General features: G+C 36.0%; 1 protein-coding gene across 3 annotated transcripts in view; it reads left to right on the forward strand.

The window, feature by feature from the left end:
- Positions 1-22,497, forward strand: part of TMTC2 (transmembrane O-mannosyltransferase targeting cadherins 2) — a 267,444-nt gene that overhangs the window by 81,751 nt on the left and 163,196 nt on the right. For 2 of the 3 annotated variants that reach the window (XM_072923133.1, XM_030260616.4), the window contains exon 2: positions 17,095-17,665. The exons of the other annotated variant lie outside the window; for it this stretch is intronic. In XM_072923133.1, coding sequence (XP_072779234.1) covers positions 17,095-17,665 — 571 coding nt within the window. The remainder of the gene's footprint in view (positions 1-17,094; positions 17,666-22,497) is intronic. 3 annotated transcript variants of the gene reach the window in all.

The following is a 22,497-nucleotide window of genomic DNA, read 5'->3' on the forward strand; positions in this document are numbered from 1 at the left end:
CCATTATAGTATTGAATGTTTTTGTGCATGAAAGCACACTTACAAGAAGAAAATTTACTGAATGTTTGATTCCTGCTGCTGCTGTAATTTTCTTCCTTTAGATTATCTTTGTTTGGCTAGATGAGTTTTACAAAAGGAAAATTAGTCAATAATGCATCAGTCAAGTAGAAATAATTGTTTATGGGAATATTTGTCTTGGAATGCCTGAGTTTTTATTTATACTAACCACTTTACCCCAGGAGCTAAACAACTTACAGATACCTAGTCATTTGGACTTATCTCCTGAACACTATTTTCTAGTAGCTGTTATTTTACCTTTTCCTAGAAGTCATGGAATATGGAATCCTTTAGGCTGACAAAGATCTCTAACATCATGATGTCCAAGACCACCATTAAATCATATCCCTAAGTACCATATCTACATGGAAATTTGATCTAGAAAACTGGTGAATACTTTGGTTGTTTGGATTAAAAAAGTAATAATCCCCAACAAGTTATTTTTATGTAAAACAAGATCTAATTTGCTGTTAGAAAGAAGTTGGCAGCTTAGGCAATGTTAATGGTAAAACAAAGAGATGTAATTTTGCATCATAATATCCCTTTGGCAGTGAATTTTGAAGTTCAAAAGGTGGTTTCTGTCATCTGACCATAACCACACTTCCAAAAGGGCCAAGTGGCTGCTTAAAAATAAACCACATTGGCTTTATTGAAGGTGTTGTAAAGTGGTGTTCTCTGTCTTTATGATTCTACCTATTATGTCAGTTTTACTACTACTGGCCCTGCAGAACAGGTACTATCATGGGAGGCTGAGCTGGTTCATACATCACCTAGAGAATTGCTAATGAACTTTCAGCCGCCAAATTCTGGCTGCAAATTAGAAGCATAGAACAGTTTCACCTTGTTTATGTGGCTATTTATTATTCTCCTTTACCTTTTAATTTCTAATGAATCTGTTTGCTCCTCCAAAGCCTTAGTCTTGTTTTTATGTTCAACTCAAAAACTGATTGTCCTGTACATAAATTTTCAGTGTTACTGTTTTGAGCACAGTAGATGTACTCCTTTGCATGTCTTCTTGTGATCTGTGATGTTTAACAGTGTGTTATATAAATGTCACTGCAGTTTTAATTAGTCCACCAAACTTTTACTCCTAAATCAAAGGCTATATAGGCTTCAAAGGGGAACAGATTTGCAGAATCCTGGTTGATTTTGTAGAGCTAACAGCTGGAGATAGGCAACTTCTTTTTGTGAGCATATTGATCTGGATTGGAAAGCTATAAACGTAGAACCAGTCAATCATTTTCACAGTGGCTTTTCCAAGAGAAAGTGCTCTTTCATTTCTGGTTAAATGACATAGAATTAAAGAATTGTGACAGATGAGGGAATATGTCTAAGTGCAGTTCCTCTGTTTTATGAATGGAAGCTATGAGGGCAGCCATCAGTGTGGATTAGAACCTCCATTTTGTGGCAGAAAACATGCCTTGCCTGAAGACTTGAAAAAGGGGCATCAAGGCAGTTGTCATCGTTGAGTAGCTGTAAGTTTGTAGGACATGGATTGCTTAAGGCAGTCATTTGTTTTTTGCCAAATTTCTGTCCCTACTGTTCTCCAGCATGGGAAAACCTGAAGAATGGTAAGAACAGAGAACAGAGTTAGACTGCTTTTAAAACTGGTGTTTTAGGACTGAAAAACCAATGACTTCAAGAGAGAAATAGGAGCAGACAGAAACTGGCTTCTCTGAATTTTACTTCTAGCTAAAAGTCTTGCAGTTTCTTTCCATATTGTCTTTCCTTCTCTCAGATTAATCATTTCACTTTTATATGAGGAGCATCTTAATTAATCATAATAAACTCTACAATATTACAATATGAAGCTTTGCGTCTTCCTCACTGGAAATCTGTACCTGTAAAGAAGGTTCAAATGTTATTACTGGTTAGTGTGTTGTTTCTGAGTTGTTGCAGCTTCTTGACTGGAGTATTTCTGGCTATATTCAAAAAACAGTTATCCACTTAAGCAAATTTTTTTTAATATTAGTGCTAAGGCCTTGAAATGGCTTGAATGGCCCTGAAATGGCCTTGAAAAATGTACCTAAAAATACTTTCACAATATTATATTTAGAGAGAGATCTTTGTGTATTTGTAAGGGTTTCAGAAGTGTTGGGTAGACATGACAATATTTGTATACCCTATTTATTTGAATAGTTGTATTTATTTTTCTTATAAAATCACTCTTCTGAAACCAAGGAGTATTTTGTGTATATCAATACCAGAGACAAATTTACTTTGTCTTCTTTCCAGTTACAGATACCTGGGGTATATATTTAGATCTGATCTGAATGGCAGAGATAAAAAGGGCTCTGCACTTACAAGTTAATTTGTATAGGAGTTTTTACATTGCAACAATGAAGTTTTATTTCCCACAATTGAAAAGAACCTCTAACAATCCATGCTTAGAATTCTGTAGTAGCAAAAATCCCAGAAACCTATAACTAAAAAGCCTAATTATAATTAATGAAAAGGTTTTCTTTAAAAGCTAGTGGCAGTGATTTGCATAAATTCTTATTAAGGTGACTAATATATTTTCTTCAAGATCCAGTAAACAAGCTTTAATTAGTTGAGCTTGAAAAATATCACCATGGAACTTCCGTTTAAAAGTAATTACACAGCATCTATTTACGTTCTGAAAAATTACAAAAATGTATCTAAGAGACATCAACGTCCTTCACAGAGTAAGAAGCCATGTAATAAACATTAAGAGGAAAGGTGGATTGTTGTTCCTGGCTTTAAGTTAATTCCTCCAAGGCAAAACATACCTGGTGGGAAGGAAGCCCAGTGGGGTGTCATATCAGAATGAGGTATCTGCAAACTATTTTTGTGCTATTTTGGTGAAGAGAACATAATACATTGCAGGTGTGCTACAAGAATCAGTACTTAACAACTCTGCCTGTGGATACCCTACTGCAGGTTTGGCATTTTATTTTCTTCCATTTTGAACAGTTAAGCTGAGCTGGCCATTAGAACATTTACTTATCTATGCAACTTAAATGTTTGTGTGTGTTTCTATCCTGTTTTCAGCATTAAGTCAGATGCAGTCTTTCAGATTGCAAGTGCTAAGTAGTTAGATGCATTGTCTTTAGCTTGTGTTTAATTAACAACTTTCCTTTGAGTTAATCCATTTGATGTTAAGAATTGTTAAGAACTGTGTAGAGCAACCATTGTATTTTTTGTTTGGAACAACTATTATATTTTTTTAGCAATCTTTCGGATGCCAAGAAGGGTGGAGTTTTAGGAATTCAGAGTGTCTGCTGTACTTGGCAATAGTTTTCTCTCTTTAAGGCCATAAAGAAAGGTGCACTTTAAAAAAAGTTGCTCTCATAATATTAGTAATAATAATTCAGTTTTATTAATTGATATTTATTATTACTGAAAGTTGTACTGAATCCCTTCCTTGCATTTAGTAAGAAGTCAAATTAAAACTTTAGATGCAGACACTGAACTATCTAAAACAGCAGTTCCTGTTTGTGTAGTTGTGTACAGTTCTTGCAGTGTATGTCACACTTGTATAATTTATTGCACACTGTTCAATGTAGTAGTTGACCTGGCTGGAACTGGTACTACTGGAATTGGTGCCTGCCAACCTTTATTATGGTGCCTGTTCAAAGAAAAAATCATCACAATTTCGTTCTGTTCTAGTACATTTTTCTTGCTGCTTTTTGTTTGGTGACTTTTCTTTACAGTCTGAAATATAGGCGTGGGTCATCTATTTCAGAATGGATAAGGATGACAGCTGTTAGGAAGTACTAAAAACTTCATTCTCTTTATTTGGGTCAATATGACACTGTTGTCTTCGAGAGATACCTTTTATAGTAGATAGCAGTATCACCTGCAAGAAAACAGCAATAAGTATAGCTTTTGTTACATGTGATAACAAGTTTGACACATCTTTCTTCAGGCTCATCATTTGGCATAGCTTTTTTTCCTTGTGAGTTTCTCTTACTTGAGAGACCTCAGTGAAATAAGATAATTCTGATGTTTTCTTGTACTATGAAAACTCCCTTAATTAAAAATTACCAAAAAGTTTGAAGCTTCTGATGAAAAAGTAATTCATGATTACTTTTGGGGCTCTGGAGCCCAGAATAAGAAAATGATTGCATGTTGCTTCAGTTAGCAGGGTGCCCCTAAGACTACTGTTTTTTGTGAATGTTCAAATATTAATTTGTTTTTGATTTCCCCACATGCTGTTCCTGATAATAAGAGATAGCTCTTGCAGCTTTGTTTTGTGACTCAGGAGAAAAAAGGAAAAAAACGTTTATTTTATTTATTAAAAAGCCCAAAACCCCAAACAACGAAAAACCAAACCCAAAAGACCCAAAAAAACCCAGTATGGTGGTCTGAATTACTTCCTTTGTTTTGTGATAATTATCACCATTATTTCTTCTTATATTATATTTGTGTATTTCTTTTGGCTGTGTAAGGGCATTTAGGTTCTTTATTCTACTATTGTATTTAAACCATCCCCAAAACGTTGCCTGACTCATCTGTAGGGGAATATACAAATTAAAATATCTCCAGATAAACTCTGTGTTTTTCCCTGTTGCTTCAATTTTCAATGATTTTACATGTTTAAAGAGCTAGTGCCCCAAGGATAACTGGTATATGCTAAGATTCAGTTGATTCAGCTCCTTTAAATGTTATGGGAGGTCTATAAGTGATGGGTGGCCCAAAACCCAAAGTCACCATTCTATTCAAATAAACATACAAAGAAAGTTTGTGCAAGACCTTTAACTCTTACAGGAGCTTGGCTTTGTGCCTTGCTTCTGACTTAATGGAATTACTGATTTCAGGGTTGCCTGGGGCCATAACCACAAATAAGCATATGTATCTCTGAGGTCATTGAAACCAATTTTATTATTTTCAGACTTACTAGAAATAAGTCACCTGGCTTGATTTATACATAAAATTGCAGACTATCAGCCTACAGAAGGGCTGTTTAATTAAAAACTTTCACCTGTTTTGTTGCCTTGTAATATGAAATAACAGCTGCTTGTGTCTCTGGAATAACTGTTTTATCTTTCTTAGAAGTTGATGCTGAGTGTTCATGGTAAGGGTGGAATTTAAGTTGAATGTCTTCATTGAAATAAGTGAAATAAGGCTTATATTCAGCAGTGCTGCAGTTCCCAGTTAGACTGCTGCAGGGGTGGGACTTCCAGTTCCCAGTGAGTTAGAAAATGTGGTGGTGAGCTTTTGGGTTTCCTGTGGACTCCCAGTACCTGTTATAAGCTAGAAGCTACCTCTGTTCCACAATTTCTGCATGCTTTTGTCCTAAAAGACTAAGATGAAGAAGGGACTATAAGGGGAAATGAAGTTGATTTGAATGAAGTGTTTATGGCTTAATTACTTTCATCATCCAGTTAATTTTTTCTAAAATAGTTGGATAGCAATATCTTACTGTCTCAGTATTTCTTCAGATTTCTTTCAAAGAACATGGCAGCCCACACTGAAATCTTCATAGGCCTTTGCTGCCACTTTGTCATAGTGGAGGTACAAATGGGTTGCATAGCTGTAATTATTCATTGGCTATGCCATAATTAATTTCTCAGTGTCTTTCTGTGTACCACAGCATGTGAGGAACTTGGGAAATTTATGATGCATACACAGCACTGTATTATTCCAAACAACTAATTTCCTGTGGTAGGAAATACATCTCGAATTCCTGATTATTTTGCAGCAAGATCAATGCAGAGCCCCAGAAAGGGAAGCATGTCTGGTAAAGCAGAAACTGCTTATTCCTTATACTATTCTAGGTTGATTTGATTATGCAGAAATAATATATCCTGGTGTTTTGTATAGCAAAGCAAACTATAATTTTCTTCATTAAACTTTCTGTGGCTTACAGTGCCAGGGGAGACAGTAAATAGGGCTCCTGAACTCTGAAGAGGTAATCTTCCCCTAGTTTTGTAGGCAATAGGTATTTGCTTAGTTTATGTAAAGATTCAAATGGACCATTGCTCTTTCTTAAATGGTACATAAAACATGTGTTTTATATGTCATCATATATCATATCATACAGCATTATATATCATGTTCTATGTCTTCATGCCATAGCAGAAAAGAATCTCAGTTCAACCTCAGGCATGTGAATTTGAAGCTACTTCTCTCCAAAGTGAAATTCTTCATTTCTTGTCTTCTTACATAAAGATAGAAGATACTTTAAGAGGATATGTTTGCCTTGTCAACAAATGTAAGAACACAGTTCTTGCACTATTTTCTGGTTGTTCTGTATTTTTTTTTCTTTTTGAAATCTGAAAGTGCCAACTGACGTCTCCAAGGCAGCCTGTTCTCTGATTTGTTTAGGTCAGCTTCATTGCACTGAGTTGCTTGTTTTTCTCTCAATCTACCCATGTTTTTTCCCTCATGTTTGAAGTTTCTTCTTATTGTGATTTCAAGCAGTCTTCCTGCTTTGGCAAGAGGAGAAAAATTATTACTGTTCTTTGGCAGTGCTGGGATTTTGAAAGATAATATACAATTTCTGTTGTGATAAAATGCTATGTGAATTGTGGTCTCACAGACCATTTTTTTATTTGATTATGAAGACTACTGAAAGAAACAAGCTACTTACTTTTTTAAAGCTTTTGTAAACCTTTGTGTGCGATCAGCTTTCCTCTGTGGGTGTCTCTAGGCAGAACTTAGAGCTGTCATTGTCTACAGGCCAGTGTTATGAAACACCATAGCCTTTTGTGGCGCTTGGGTTTCTCTCATCTGCCAGGCAAAAATGCAATCCTCTGTTGTGCTGCTGTCAGGGGTGGTTGTACTTTAATGTTAGAGTGGGCAGTTAAGCCTAGCAGTTAAATATTGTATCGATCTTCCAGAAGATCTTCAGACCTTCATTTATAGAAGCATACTACTTTGGAAAGTTAAAGCTGCTTGGGGGAAAAAAAAACCCAAAAGCACAGAAATCTCTAGTAGAGGAGTGCAAGTGCTTGGCTAGCAGAGAACTGGAGAGACTTGGAAATCTGGCATGTTTCAGTTCAAAGCTCCCTGCTTTTGTAGTGCAGCTTGACTTAGCTCTAGTTTTATTGTCAAGAAAGGTTGATCAGTTTTGTGATTCAGGTAATGGCTTCAATTTACCTGAATTGCTGTCTGAGATCCTTCTTGCTAGCTGCCTGCCTCCTGATAGCTGTTCAGAAACATAGAAAGGAATGGAGTTTGGTTGGTTTTTTTTATGCTTGTAAGTCTAAAAAGTGTACAGAAAGGCTTATGCCAATTGCAGTTGATTGTAAAACCTACTGGTTTTAGTGACATAAAGAGTAGCTTATTCCAATACTAATGTGAACTAAAGCTAATATAGCAGAAATTGGGACTTGATCCTATGTGTTCTGATAGCATATTTCAACTAATTTGTCATTTCCTGCCTTTTTACCTCAGTATTTGACTGCATCCAGTAAAATCCTTCAGAGTATGCTTGATACAAACTTGCATATAATGATAACTGCAAAGCACATTTTTATTCCAAAATAACTGTGAGTAGTTGTTTTGATATTGCTCCCAAACTGTTGCCTGCTATCTGGGTGCTCTAAGCAAGCAATTCAGAGAAAATAAAATTTATTTTAAACTCTGCTATGGTTTCAATTGCTAGTGTTCCACAATTGCTATGGCATGCCACAAAACCTGTTCTACTCTTGCGAATCCCTGCATCTCTATAAACTATTGAGGCACAAAGGTGAAACAAATCAGTAAAAGTAATTCCAGCCTTTTTCAGTAGGATTCACACTTTGCAAATGAGTGGGTGCCATCTGCTCTGTTAAAGTACATTTTTGAAGGTCATCCCACAGTGCCCTCTGTAAAGATATTGAAGAGTAGAAAAAACGTAGTTCATTCTTAGAATCATTAAGGTTTAAAAAGATCTTCAAGATCATCAAACCCAACCTTTGGTGAAATACCACCATGCCCACTAAACAGAGTGCCACATCTACTTATTTAGTACTTCCAAGGATGGTGACTTCACCAGTTTCCTGGAGAAAATAATCCTGTTTCAGGATTATGCTGAACAGTCTCTCTGTTCACTAGAAGTTGTTATACATCTTCCTGTTAATAAATATTAGTTTTAATTATCTGTGTTGTTTTACTTTTTTTGGTGAGAATTTAGTGTTCATAGAAATTGGTTTTGACATAAGTCTGTAGCAAGTTCCTTTTTTCCCCTGCTAAAAATATAAAGTTATAAAAATGCTTACAGGAATTTGTCTGACATGTCTGTGGCAAAGACCGAAGGTAAAATCTAACTCCATCACAAATGCTTTCTACCAGATTTTAAGCCCTCTATATATTATGTAGGAATTCTGATTAATAGGCATCTGAAAAGGAAAAATACTGCATTTTTTAAAACTTTGGAATCCTCTAAGAAGGTACTTGAAAGTATTTTGGTTGATTCACTGGTGAAAAACTATAATCGCAGAGAAATGTAAGCCTCAACTATATGTTAACATTTCTTGTTGCCTTTTCCATCAAGTTAAGCTTGCTTTGCTTTTTGTGTTTCCTCAAGACTATTTCACTGGCAGTACATCTTGTGGTTCATGTTAGTGTAGCTGGACTTTGTAGCTGATACAGAATAAATTTTGTTAATCCTCTGTGAGGATTCCCTGGCCCTCATTATTACTTAATAATAATGAAATGGGACTATGACTATAATCATCATTATCTGCATATCAGGCAAGTTGATAAACTAGACTAGGAAGATAGTAGTGACTTAAAGATGAGTGGTGTCTGTTTGGTTTCTTAAACCAGAATGATTTCACGAAAAAAATTAAGCAGAAATTGCTGTCTAAAAATGGTATCTTTTATTGTGTGCTAATATATTTGTGGGCAATATTTTATGTACATGATTGGGCAGCTTGTGAGGGCAGTTATACTAAAAATGGACATTATGGCAAGAAAAAATATGCAAGAGTTCTACCTTCTTGCCATTCAAAATAGTCTTTTAAAGCTTCAGTATCAATATTTGCAAGATGCCAACACAGACTTAGCCTAAATAGAAAATGCCTATTCTGTACAGTATTATTAAAAAAACCCTCAAACAAGCCACCCTGCAAATTTGCTAACATGATACTCTTTGAGTAGGAAAAGTGATACAGGGTGTACAATTGATGTGTGTCAGAACTTTAGTTTTATGCATTTATGTACCTTATAGTGGGGCTGGAGGGAGGGAAGAGGAGACTTCTTGGCAATGTGATAATTTTGAGTGAGCACGTGTCTGATAGATTGTAGCGTGGCACAGTCTGGACTTCTGTGGATAATTTAAGCCAAGGTGGGTTTGACTGTTCTCTGAATCACTTGATTCTTAGAGAGAATAACATGACCATAATGAGGGATAGCTCAGGGTTTTTGTGATTGGGTTTTTTTCTCCTCTGCACCAATACGGATATTTCTTCAATATGAATTCTAAAGACAGTGTGAAGGTTAAATTGACCTCTGTGGATATGCATGCACTGAATTGTTTTCACTGCTCAGTTATCGAATAATATTTTTCAGTTTAACCAGTAAAAACTAAGTTTAGATCAGCCCTTGTTAATGAAGGGTTGTTTTACTTCTAAAATAAAAGACTTGAAGAAGGAAACTTATGCACTGAAACCCTGTTGCATTTCATTATCCTTCATCCCCTTCAAAAAATAAGAAAAGGAGAGTGTCTCTGTGTTGTGTTGTGGTTCAGTGGTTTTTCCTCAACTCATTATTTCTATATTTATATGGGTACATGTTCCTGGTTATTCTCTTCAATGCTTCCCTAAAAATAAAAACCAAATCAAAACCTAAAAATTCTTTCAGGCTTTAAATTTAGAGTGTGTAAGAGTCATGGGCTTAGGCATAATTCTGTACAATCTTCTCAAACTTCCTGAAAATGCACTATCAAAAATAGATTAAATGTGAAAAAAGAAGTTTTTCTGAAGTTAAATTGCTTAACTTAATTTTCTCCATAGTTTGCGACATACAGAGAAGTGAATAGTCGTGGGACTGCTGTACGGCTGATAAACTCTTTTTTGTACTGCTACAGTATGTGTAACTCTATTTTCAGATAATGGCTTAAAATATCTGTGTCTTGGAAAGCCTTTATGTATATTCAGAAGTGACCTGTCAAAAAAGTACTTGGATAGCCATTCTCTTAATTTGGGTAAGAAAATTAACATTTTTAGGCTAATTGCTATATTCTCAAGCCTTTAAATATCCATCATTTTGCTATCATGAGTGGCAAAAATTATTTATGTTTAATTTTTTCAGTGGGAAGTGGGGAAGAGAAATAATGCAGTGCGATATTGTAATGTAGAACAGTAAATCTAATATGGCCTGCTGGGCCCACTTTTATAATCTAAAATAGATTTTAAAAGGGCAGCAGAGGTTTCAGCTATGAATTCTAACCATGCTTCAGAAGCTGGCATTACATACATATATAAAATAAACAAATTGTGAATTATTGCCAGGCAATCATTTGGCAGAGAAGAATGTTTTAAAGAGCAACTTCAGATGTATGTGTGAAAGAATATCAGGTAAAAGCAAAGTATCTTGAGGTTTCAGAACACAATTAACAATTTTATGTTGCAGGGTGTAGTTGGGAGTGAAGTTAGCTTATAGCTTTGAGAATAGTAGAAAGCATTTGTTTTAGGAATGAAAGTATCTTTTCACAGACCTATGGTACATTCTGTGGTGAAGAAAATAAGGGAGCAGAACAGGAGCTGTTCTTCTCCTTACATTTTTATCAGCTTCCCCTTAGAGGACACTGATGGTGTCCCATTGTTCAGTGTATGGAAGTATTAATTACTTCTTTTATTTCCCACCAGTGTGTTTTGGTTTTTTTAGTCTATGCATGAATACTCACATAATACTATGATAGCCAGTTGGAATTAATTAGGGTTTCAAATTTCACATAGTCCATCTTTTAGTATTTCTTATGTCAGGCTAAATCTTAAACTGAGGGGGGTGAGGTATATTTAGTGTTAATGTTAAGGCCATATTCTTTCTCCATAGAAGGATATACATAGAAATGGAAAGGCTTGTACAATGGAGAAGGAGTTTAAAACCTTTATAGTTGGTTTTTGAAATATTTATTAGTTAGAATATAGTTAGTTTTTGAAATATTATGGGTGGAAAAAAAAAATTAAGGCCATCTCAACCTTCTTGTAGCCAAAATGTTTTGAACTTCTAGTTACATAAAGATTTCAAAGCTCTCTTAGTCAATAAGAAAATCAATAGATGCAGCATGCTTCAGTGTAGTTAAGGCAATTCCTAATAGCATTCAGTATTACATGTAAGCATTGCAACCACTTCCTTCTTTTGAATAACATCCTGCATCTTTAGTTGCAAAATTATGAAGTCTAGAAGCGTGCAGCTGATGGGCTGCTGGATTATAGCCAGTCACTGGCAGACAAAGTCAAACCACAGCAGATAAGGTCATTGATGGAAATAAACAAGGGACAAGTTATTGCTTATTTTAAAAGATCAATTTCTTTAAAATACATAGTGCAGTACAGAAAAACCTTAAAAAGTTTGTGTGTCTTTATACTGTGGTATAAGACTATAACCTTTTTGTTCTTACTGTTTTTCCTTGTGATTTTACTGTTTTGTTTTCTTTAGTATTTTCATTTCTTTGTTTTTGGAAGTGGTTGCAATCATCTAAGGGTATAGTTACAGTTGTCTCATCCATCTTTCCACTCTGTTTATATCTAATTCTGGAAAGTGTCATCCAGTAAAGTTTTACAAATAAAACACTATTTACAGGCCTGTTACTTGTAGATCCTGTTTCTTCTAGTACTAAACTAAAGTTGGCTGTAGAATTACTTTCATAGTCCAAAATACAGAATTAATATTATTATTTGTTAACATATTTTCCAGAGGTCCTGTACTAACTCTGTATAGAGTTAATAGCTTTCACTAGTAATTACATAAGATACAAAAATTAATTTTAAAACTATACGTTGTCTTCAGTGTTTGAACTCTGAGTTCACCTCTTTCTATACAATTAGAAAAGAACCATATTATGGGCAGAAATTAATTAGATACAAAATTCTAGTAAGCTAATTTCCCTTTTGTGATGTTCTGTTTTCCTTTAATTAGTTTAAAGTACGACTTGATCCTAGCTGTTTCTATCAATCTGTATGTTCTGAGCCATCTAGCAACTCAGGATCTGATATGTCACTTAGCTAGTTGTTGCCAAGCATTTAGTTTCTGAGAACACCTGAATTATTATATTTTCTTTAGAGATTCACCTAAGTACAATTTTTCTTGAGAAAAACCAAGAGCTGACGCTTGGAACTTGGAGGATGTACAGATTTTGGTCTTCTGCAGGTGTACCTAGTTGATATACACTATAGAGGCTTATGGTTTGGGATTTTATTTTTTGGGTGTTGCTTTTTTAGTGGGTGGTGTTCTTTTGTTTTTGTTTGTGATGGGTCTTTTTTTTTTTTTTTTTTTTTTTTTGTTGTGAAGTGGCATGGGTAAAACTTTACTACCTGCTGCATTTGAAGGTAAATTCCACTTCAACAACTGAGAAAGATGAACTTTAATACACATGCCAGACATAATTGTCACCAGAATTCTGCCAGAATTGCAGATAGTTTCCTAGACTATGATTAAACTTTTAGATGAATGTGTTTTTATGTACTTAAGCTTATTACCTTCTTAAGACATCTCCGTATATTAAGTAGTATTTTCTGACTTCTACTTCATCCTGTCAATACAGAAAATGTGTGTGTACATACATACATACATACATATATATATATGTATGTGTATACATATATATATATATATATATATATATATATGTATAGTAGTCTGCAGGCAAGTATGACAAGCTCTACTTCCCTGCTTTCTGACCACCACCTGCCTAACAACCTGTAAGTAGTGTGGCGGATTTACTTAGCTGCTGTATGTTTTGGGGATGTGAAGCTGTTTGTACTCAAGCAAGTAGGCTCTTGGCTGTGTTTTCAGTCTTATTGTCTATATAAGTAACATATAGTCTTGAAAGCATCCTTAGGGTGTCACATTAATATCCACTGTAAAAATACCCTAGGGTGTTTTCCCATTGCTATTCAAGACAAAAGCACTAAATTAATTCTGTTTAAAAATGACTGAGGAAAAACAACAGTGAACCTCCATGTTCAACCTTGCCAGTCCATCACTATCTATTTTACGTGAGAGACATCTGGTCAATGGCTTCCTACACTGGGAATTTTCTTTTACCTTTAAAATATGTTGTCTGCTTCAAATCCTGATGGTAATTTTCAGCATATGGGGACCATTAGCAATATTGAAGCTGGATATAAGGCTTAACTTGTTAAATCACTTTAGAATGTTGCATCTGTTTTTTTACCCTAGTGTTAACACCTGGATCAGTTTAACACCAGCACAGAAGTTTAGGACATATATAGCTGTTAATTTTGAAAACATCTGGAATTTTTTTGTGTGCGTATGCATGTATATGTGCACGTGTGAATGGCTGTGTCTCTGGTATTTTTAGGTTTGATGAATAAAAACTCAGTGAGTTGTGCTCAAGGTGTGTACTGTACTGACCTATGGCAAATATGTGATTTATGGCAGGAAGCAGAAGCATTGCTTCAAGTGGATTAGAAATTGATGATTTTGTCTTTACAATTTTTTGTCTTTCTTCAGCTTTCTGTTTCTGAAGAACTGATAACTGAATCTAATTCCTTTCCTTCCCCCTGCTCCCAGTATGTCCATTTGTTGTATACTGAATAAGATAAGCCATTCTCCTGGGATGTGTGCAATGGGCAGGCATTGCAAATTTAACAAAACAAGTTCCGTGCCTGAGTGTGCAACCCTGTTCAGAAGCTGCTTGGAAGTAAAATGCCAATTGTGTTGGAATTTTGAGAGAAGACTTTCTCAGGTGGCCTGCTGCCTTTTAGCGAGTGCAGAGTTTGCAGCTCTGGCGAAGAATGATGACTTGCTTCTCTTACGCCCATTAGCAAAATTGGACTAATTTGTGGGACATAACTCAAGGTAAACTGTAAATGAAGCTGGAAGCAAGGCTAATACAGAGTTTAGTAATTTCCTTTATCCCAGAGTATTTTCCAGAGCCAGCAATTAATATAATTTTCTATCTGCAGAGACTGAGGGTGGCTGCTAGCATAGGAAGCTGTACTGGAGACAATCTGGCACTGCTACCAGAGTGTGAGGAAGTGTTGCTTTCAGAATTTCTGCTAGAACTGGAGACCAAGCAGGGTAAATGGCTTGGTGATTCAATAACTAGAGAAAAAACAGAGCCTTGCCACAGCCAGAAGCCAGGGCAGCCCAAGCCCTGGGCATTGGGCACTTCCATAGGGACAGGGACAGGCTGGGATACAGGTTCAGTTCAGCAAGATGTGTCAGGGTAGGGCCTGGGGGGCTGGAGACTGGCCCTGCTGAGGTGCCCCTGGGGCAGGGCTGATGGCCTTGGGAGACTCACATGGACTCCTGGGCCCTGGGCAGCATCGGGGAAAGCTTCGGAGACCTGACCTGAGGTCCTGGGACTGTGGGTAGGGTGTAGGAACCTCAGGAGGGGGTCAGGCTGTCAAGGCTCATAAATGGCCTTGGAACCATATGGAAATCATACAGAAAGAAATTTTAACTTTATTTAAAATTTTGATCTATAGAAAATACAGCATTTGATGTGACTAAATACCGGTAAGGTGGAACTTTCAGCTTCTGTATTCTTCGTGCAGATGGGCGGGTGTTAGAATCTGTTGCATTTACATGCACAAGAAACTAGGAGTATTCTAGAACTGCCTGCTGAAATCTATGCCCAAATACAGTTTGATCAATACTGTATCTTCAGGGCTTCCTTTTGATTTTTTTGTTGTGTGTAGGGCTTTTTTAGTTTTCTGTTTCTTTGTTTTAATTTTTAATATGGGCAGGTCTAAACAGAAAAGGATCAAGGATGCATGAAACTTATTGCTGGAGCTCTGAATAAGATTTGGCTGAATGAAATGCCTTTGGAATATACACTAGGTTTCTTTATGAAACAGTTTACTTTTGGTGGGGATGAGTTCAATATGAGTGTCTGCTGCATGAAAACTATCACCTTAGAGAGAAGGCAAACTAAATACTAAAAGCTACCATTTCTTGGGAGCAACCTGGGAGCTGTGTGGGCTCTTTGTAGAAGAATTCTTTGCCTCCGAGGAGCTTGGTTGGGCTGGCAACTTTGTTGCCACTTACTTTCTTATGTTTCCCCAAGAAAAAAGCCTTTTGCAGTTCAGGGTTTCAGCTCTAAATCCTGACATCTGATAGCCATTCTTAGCCTTTGGGAGGCTGTTGTCTAATATATTATGTTTTTCTCAGAGAAAGGACTCTTTCTTGCCTGACACCTGTTTTATTTTTGCCAAATTCCTAGTTTTCTGATAGTGGTTCTTCGAGTTATACTACAAAAGGAAATCACAAGCAGAGGAATTAGGTTTCAAGAAAAGACAACACAGAAGGACAAGATAAATAATGTGGAAACAACAGTCTTGTTTTCCTCCAGTGTTCTTTTGTGACTCACCTAAAATGAGAAAAATGTGTGTGGGCTTGGGAAAACAAATACAGGCAACCTGATCCACTGCATAAGCAGAAGTCAAAATGAAAATTTTCAAATATTCTAAAAAGCATCATCAGATCTTTAAAGGATTTAAACTGACCTCTCTATAACCTCTATGTGCTCAAAGACAAAAGGACATGCTGAGAGGAAGCATGTCTGAAAGCATTACAGCAGGATGCTCTGGACAATGGAAATGCTGAGCTGTGTGGTATTTGGAGTATTTGCATGGAGATTCTGTGGTGCAGTATATCAGTTTTGAGCATTTTTCTTCCCAGAACAAGACAACATTCCTGAAATGAATACCACAGGAAAAAAAAAAAAAAAAAAAAAAAAAAAAAAAAAAAAAAAAAAAGGGATTTGCTTACAGGTTCTAAGGAAATGGAGAATGTGACAGGAGTCTTGGAATATGAATTAGTCATGCATTTTAAATGTGGCTTTGAGTTTTACACCTTTTTTTTTCTTCCTCATCTGAATTGAAAAATTATTTATTATAGGAGGTTATTTATTGGTAAGACAGATAGAGGTTTTGAAGAGAGAATGAGATAAAAATAATCTCTCTGGTTTTTTGAATAGAAGAGTCTTGAGCTGGCTAGATTCGTTATTACTTTAACAAAATAAATGCTAAATGAGTTAAGCTCAGTACTAAAAACAACACATCTTTAAATAATTGCTTAAATACAAGTAACTAATTAAATTCTAGTCATCTCTTTGCACTAAGCAGGTCTCGCACCTTCTCCCACTGCATAAATTTAAATGCAAATCTTTGGATTTGTACAAACACTACAGGAGACAGATTTTTACAGTAACGAATTAGACTTAGAGACTGCTAATGGCTGCCATGAATTCTTGCCAGTGTGGTTGTAAGCATAAATGCTGAAAGCTGGAGAATTTTTTTTCTAATCAGGCTGACAGACTTGAGTTCATAAGCTAATACAATATAAAAAATTGTATTTTTCCTTAATTGGAAATACAAGAAATTTAAAAAGAAAGTGTATTTTCATCTGTGAAATATTCTGTTGTCTGACTTCAGCAGTTGTTGCAGAAAATGTTGTCAGTCAAAATGTGCACAAGATGATTATAAAAGACTCTGTGCAGAAGAAGAATGTTGCACACTCCTACCAACTTCTATACTTATTGTTTACCTGTGTTAGCAAAATCCATTCCAAAATCTAAATTAAAATTCCAGTATGAAAGGACAGTTGGGGTTTTAGTTCTGATACACTGGTGCATCCATTGTTTCAACAATAGTGTTTTCAAGATTTTCATATTTCTTTTACATTTTAATTATAACTCAGCAAATCTTAACTGATTACTCTTGGGTTAGACTCAGAAATATGTCACTGAAGGGTGTTTTAATTTAGCAGAAACAGTGTAATGTCTATTTCTAATATTTTTAAAAGCCAATTTATATGGAAATTCTGTGCTACAAGGAAGTTAATAGATACGTTTCAAAACTTGAATTTGTAGCACCGTGATTGCATTTTCACAGCCTTTCATTTGTAGCCATTTTCTTCTGTTAAAATGAAGTTTTTATTTATCTTTTGTAGTCGAGCTATCAAGACAAACCAGGACCTTTTGCCTGAGACGCCGTGGATCCATATCTTCTACAATGACTTTTGGGGGACACTGCTTACTCACAGTGGGAGCCACAAGTCCTACAGACCTCTCTGCACACTTTCGTTCCGCATTAACCATGCTGTTGGGGGAATGGATCCATGGGGCTACCATCTTGTAAATGTCCTCTTACATGCAACAGTCACTGGCCTTTTCACAAACTTCTCCAGGATTCTCTTTGGTGACGGGTACTGGACCTTGATAGCAGGCCTGCTGTTTGCATCTCATCCCATCCACACAGAAGCCGTAGCAGGGATTGTAGGGAGGGCAGACGTTGGAGCCTGCCTCTTCTTTCTGCTTTCCCTCATGTGTTACGTGAAGCACTGCTCTACCAGAGGTTCCTCACCAAGTACTTGGGGCTGGATCTTGGGAACAGGGCTGTGTGCAGGATGCAGCATGCTGTGGAAGGAGCAAGGAGTGACTGTTCTGGCCATTTCAGCCGTGTACGATATCTTTGTATTTCATCGACTGAAAATGCATCAGATCATTTCTGCTTTATACAAGGTGAGTCTCCTTTGTGGTAAGCTATTTCTGAGGCACCATTTACTGTTAAACAGGTGCTAAATGTGTTTTTGAGTACACAATAATTCTTAGTAGTTTAGTTGGCTCCCAAAAATAAGCTCAGATGTTTAATGCTGAAAGAACACTTCAAGAGCTTTAGTATGGTCTTTTTACATTTTGTTTAAGCAATGTGTTATTAGCCATTGCTATGACTCAATGCTGAGCTTGGTTTTCTTCAATTACTTTCCTTACTTCCAGCAGCTCCCTCATTCTGTGTACTGTGAAGCACTGGATATCTGACTGCCTTTTGCAAAGAATTCATTTGTGCTTTTATCCTCTTGTATCTTGCAAACTCAGCTTAGTTTGGTCAGGCGTGCAAGTTTGGCAGCTGATATCATCAGCTTTGCTCCCTGAGGCAAAAATAAAACTCTTATTGTTCTAGTTTAACAGAGATGCACAGGACTTGGTGCATGCTTTTGACACGTATTTTTTCTTCCCCTAGTATTATTGTCTTAATCAAATAAGTATTTCCTATTTTTTAACTTCTTCCCCAAGAAGAAACAAGTAAAATAAGCGAACAAACAAGCTCACCAAATCCCCTAGCTTCCCACTCACAAAACTATGTGTATTTTAGTGGTACCCAGAAACCTCAGTTAAAACCAAGAGTCGTTTACAGCATTTGCTGTACAAATGAGTAGGCTGAGTATATGTAATTTTGTTTTCAGTAAAATAGCTATCTTTCAGAAAAATACTGTCTTGAGAAAAGGAAAGCAGTGTTTCATTTGGGCATGTGTTGTCTCATTATTCAGTGAGATGTAGATTGCAAAAATGTATTGTTTCATTGCTTTGCTTATCTCAAACCTAGATCTGAAAATTCTGTTTTCCAAATGAATTGTAAAGAAATTATACCTTTTGATAAAGCAGTGATAATTTCTGTTAGTACAGACTATATAGCTGTAATAGAAAAGGAAAGTAGTAGGGTAAAAAAAAAAACAAACAAAAAACCCAAAACACCTAGTCACTTGTAGTTTCCTCTTAAATTGGTCTAAGGTGTTAAATTAGTTATTATGCTCTTTTCTGACCAAATTCATTCCTGGAAAGGGAAAGAATAATTTTATATTCTCACACACACACACACATATATATAGATATATATATATGTATATATATTTACACATATTTGGGTTTTTTTACTCATGTATAATAACATATGTAAGATCTCTGAATGTCAGTAGCCAAATAGTGTATGGTACATTGTGCATCTAACACTGAGCAGAAACAAATAGGAAACTGATGAAGTTATTGCATTTATTTTTTCCTTAAAGTATGTCTGCAGCAGCAGGCTTTATATGAAAAGGCACAAAGATGAGACTTTTCCAAGTGCTTCAAGGAGTTTAGTTAATAAATCTAGTGTTACCCTATCCTATGGAATTAAACAGTTGTAAATACATTAATATGACAGAAAATTCTGAACAACTAGAAATTTTTTATTATTAAACACCCATTTTTCAATCTTTGCAGATGTTTCTGATGTTTTAATTGAGAAAAGCTTGTTCTCACATTCTTCCTCTTTTTCCACACCAGGCCAGAGTAAAATTGGTCCAGAAGAGACCTGAATAACACAGGTGAAATCCAAGCTTCCACATCCCAACTTTTTGAACATGAGATCTCTATTCCTAGGTGTGGAGCTCTAAATTTGGATGCCTGGCTTGTGAGGTTTTTTTGCACCCATCATCAGAATTTCCTTGCACCGAAAGCTGATGGTTTTGAAAATTTATTTTTTCATTTATAATGCTAGAAATAGTAATTCTGTGTTTTGTAGATTACAGACCTTTGTGGAGATTTGATTTTTGCTGGAAACAGTTTTATGGGGAAAGACTACATTGCATGAAAATACGAATATTTCAATTAATGGGCCAGAAATGCATTTTTTAAATTCACTAAATTACTAGGCTGCATGTTTCTTGCATACATGTTGAGGCTGAGTGCTGCTCAGCCTGAAAAAATTAGAAAGAATTGTGTTCATGTACCTGTTCTGGAATTTGTTCTTCATGTTTTCCTAGTGTAGTACTGGGAGAAGAGAACTTCAGGAGAAAAGGAAGGAAAAACACATCAAACACGTCAGTTGAGGAAAATGTTGTAGTCTTTTGCAGTGTGTTGGAAAGCAAAAGTGTAGAATGCAGCCAAGGAAGAAAGGAAGATAATTTAAAAGTTGGTTAGCTCAAGGCTGTATTACCTAAATAAACAGTAACTGAATGCTTTGTAATGGAACAGTAGAAAGGTCCTATCCCTTTCAGTCTGCCTAACCTTTAGCTCAGCCCTGTCCAGCTGAGCTGATACAGATGTTTCCTAGGCTGTGCTGCAAACTGAACTGAGAGGAAATGCAGGTAATAAAACAGCCTTAGGCACCACACCCCTCACCCCAACTATCCCAGATAATTCTTTTAGGAATTACTTTAAAGCTGAATTTAGTTCAGTTATATTCAGTCCTTGTCATTGCCCTACAAATAGCTGTACTAACTAGCAGTGAGAAGAAAGATGCAGAGTGGGCACAGAAACAAGGGATGGAGAGAGATGACTCTGGGGGAGTGGCTGGTTAAGGACCTGGGCTTGTATGCTGCCAGACTATGGTGTTCAACTTTGAAAATGATGACATTTTCCAGAATATATAATATATATATAAATAAACAATTATTTATGGTTAAAGAATAGTGAAATTACTTGACAATCTTCAGGACGGCAGTAAAGTATGAACTGGTACAACCAACTTGAAGAATGCTCCAGCTGATGGTAGGTTATGGTATTGGGTGACAAGCCTATTTTTTTCCACTGTGTTTTTATCTTTGGGCCAAGTATCCAATGGTATTAAATGATGGCTACTACATCACTAGTAGCCATCATGGTTAGTTATCATATGCATCCTGATTTGTCACATCAAGAAAATGAAAACATCCCAGTGCAATTTTAGTAGACTGGCAGGGCTTCTAAACAAGGTAGCTGCAAAGCTGAACCACTAGCTGAGCAGATTAATGCTACCCCTTATTTAGAAGCTATTCTTGAGGCATCTTAAAAATTTATATTGTAACCACTTATTAAATGATCCACCTCTTTATCATCTGTGTATTGATTATTCAGTAGAACTTGGCTGCTGATTTTTTTTTCTGCTGCCAGGTCTTGTATTCCTGTCTGCCTGTGATGCTCTCACACTGGCTGGAAAAGTTGTCAGCTGGACTCCATTTCATTTGGATAACTCTATTTTATTATGACTGATTGACATGAAGGAATTCACTGTCTTTGAATCAGAAGATTTTGATGGAATTGTATTTATTGCAGTCATAGATGAGTTGTTGAAATGAGAGTAATTGAAAAAGTGATGTTCTGCTGGGGCAAAGCATGCCTTGTGCAAGTAAGTTAGACTTTTATTTTTCAGGATTTTAGACCCTGAGTAATTTCCAGTGTTAGTTGCATAGCAGGTATGCAGATTGATTGAGTTGTCAGGTGTGATAGGTATCAGAGATTGTACCTGTCAGCAGCTGGAGTTGTGCAAGTAAAACCACCAGGGGTGTAGGGCTGGGAGGGGGAGCTTGAATATAGGAGAGAACTGTGATCAAGTTTGTTATTACATAAAATATGCAAATACAGAGGCTTAATTGTTTTGTACTTGAAATATTCAGCTTGAGCGCAGAAGCATTAATCAACAGTCTTCTGTCCAATTAATAGTACAAAGTTAATATAAACCCTACTGTGCTGCTATTTTTTCATATTATGAGCTTTTTAGGTTTTCTTTTGTTTGCTTGGTTTTGTTGTTTTTTTTTAAAGTGTGAGTGGATCTGAATAACATTAGCAGTTAAAAAGATGGGCAAATGCATTTAATGCTCATTTTTAATATAGCAGTAATGATAAAGTATTTATTGCTCTGTGGCTTATGTAAAGAAACTGCTGTACAGAAATAACTAAACCAGATGTAACTTCTACTAATGATGCACTGCTACAATACAGTAAGATTTTACCAGATCAACATATTGTTCGTACAGGGGGTTTGTTATACCAAAATAAGAAAATGTATCTTTCCCCATCACATATTTGATTAAAATCTCCCTCCAGGAGGTCTGTCTCACATGTGGAGTTAGTTATTGGTGTCTATAGTTTAACATGAACCACAAATTGGATTGCAGGATGCGTTATCAAGCCTCCTGTGCTATAATAACAGTATTGGTTGGTAAAAGGCAATTTTATTGGAGGCCTATATTTTATTTAAGGTAATGATGTAAACCTGGGGTCTCCATGGATGATGTGGTCAACCACCAAACCATGTTTTATAAAACTCTACTTTCTTTTTGGTCTTGGAACAGTCTTAGTGCTGGGTGATATGCTGCTGGGCATTGGATAAAGCTACTGATTTTTGAGAACACTCCTCTAAACTTCAAGTAGGCCACTTTCTGCATTTTTTTTTCTTTGAAGTTACTACTTTTAGAACTACTGTGCTTTGAAAAGCAATGTCAAAACAAAATGCTACTCTTGATTTAAATTTGCAGTTTTATCCTCTTCTGAGGAGCTCTAAAGTCTTAGTAATGTAATAGTGTTGCTTATTGCTTATTCCATCTTCATTTGCAAGTTATGCTATTTTGCAGTAATGTTTCATCATTATTTAGAATCCAACTCGATGGTTTATTTTCTGCTCATTTTCCACCATCTAAGGAATTTATTATGCTGAACTTACCCAGAGGTCTTGATATTTTGGCACAACTGATTGGAAACCTATTATTTTGTAAGTTATTTCTCTTTTGGGTGTGCATGGTCCAGACTTGTCTCCATGTCTTTGAAGTATAGTATTT

This window comes from Taeniopygia guttata, chromosome 1A (genome assembly GCF_048771995.1).
Source record: "Taeniopygia guttata chromosome 1A, bTaeGut7.mat, whole genome shotgun sequence".
NCBI lineage: Eukaryota > Metazoa > Chordata > Aves > Passeriformes > Estrildidae > Taeniopygia > Taeniopygia guttata.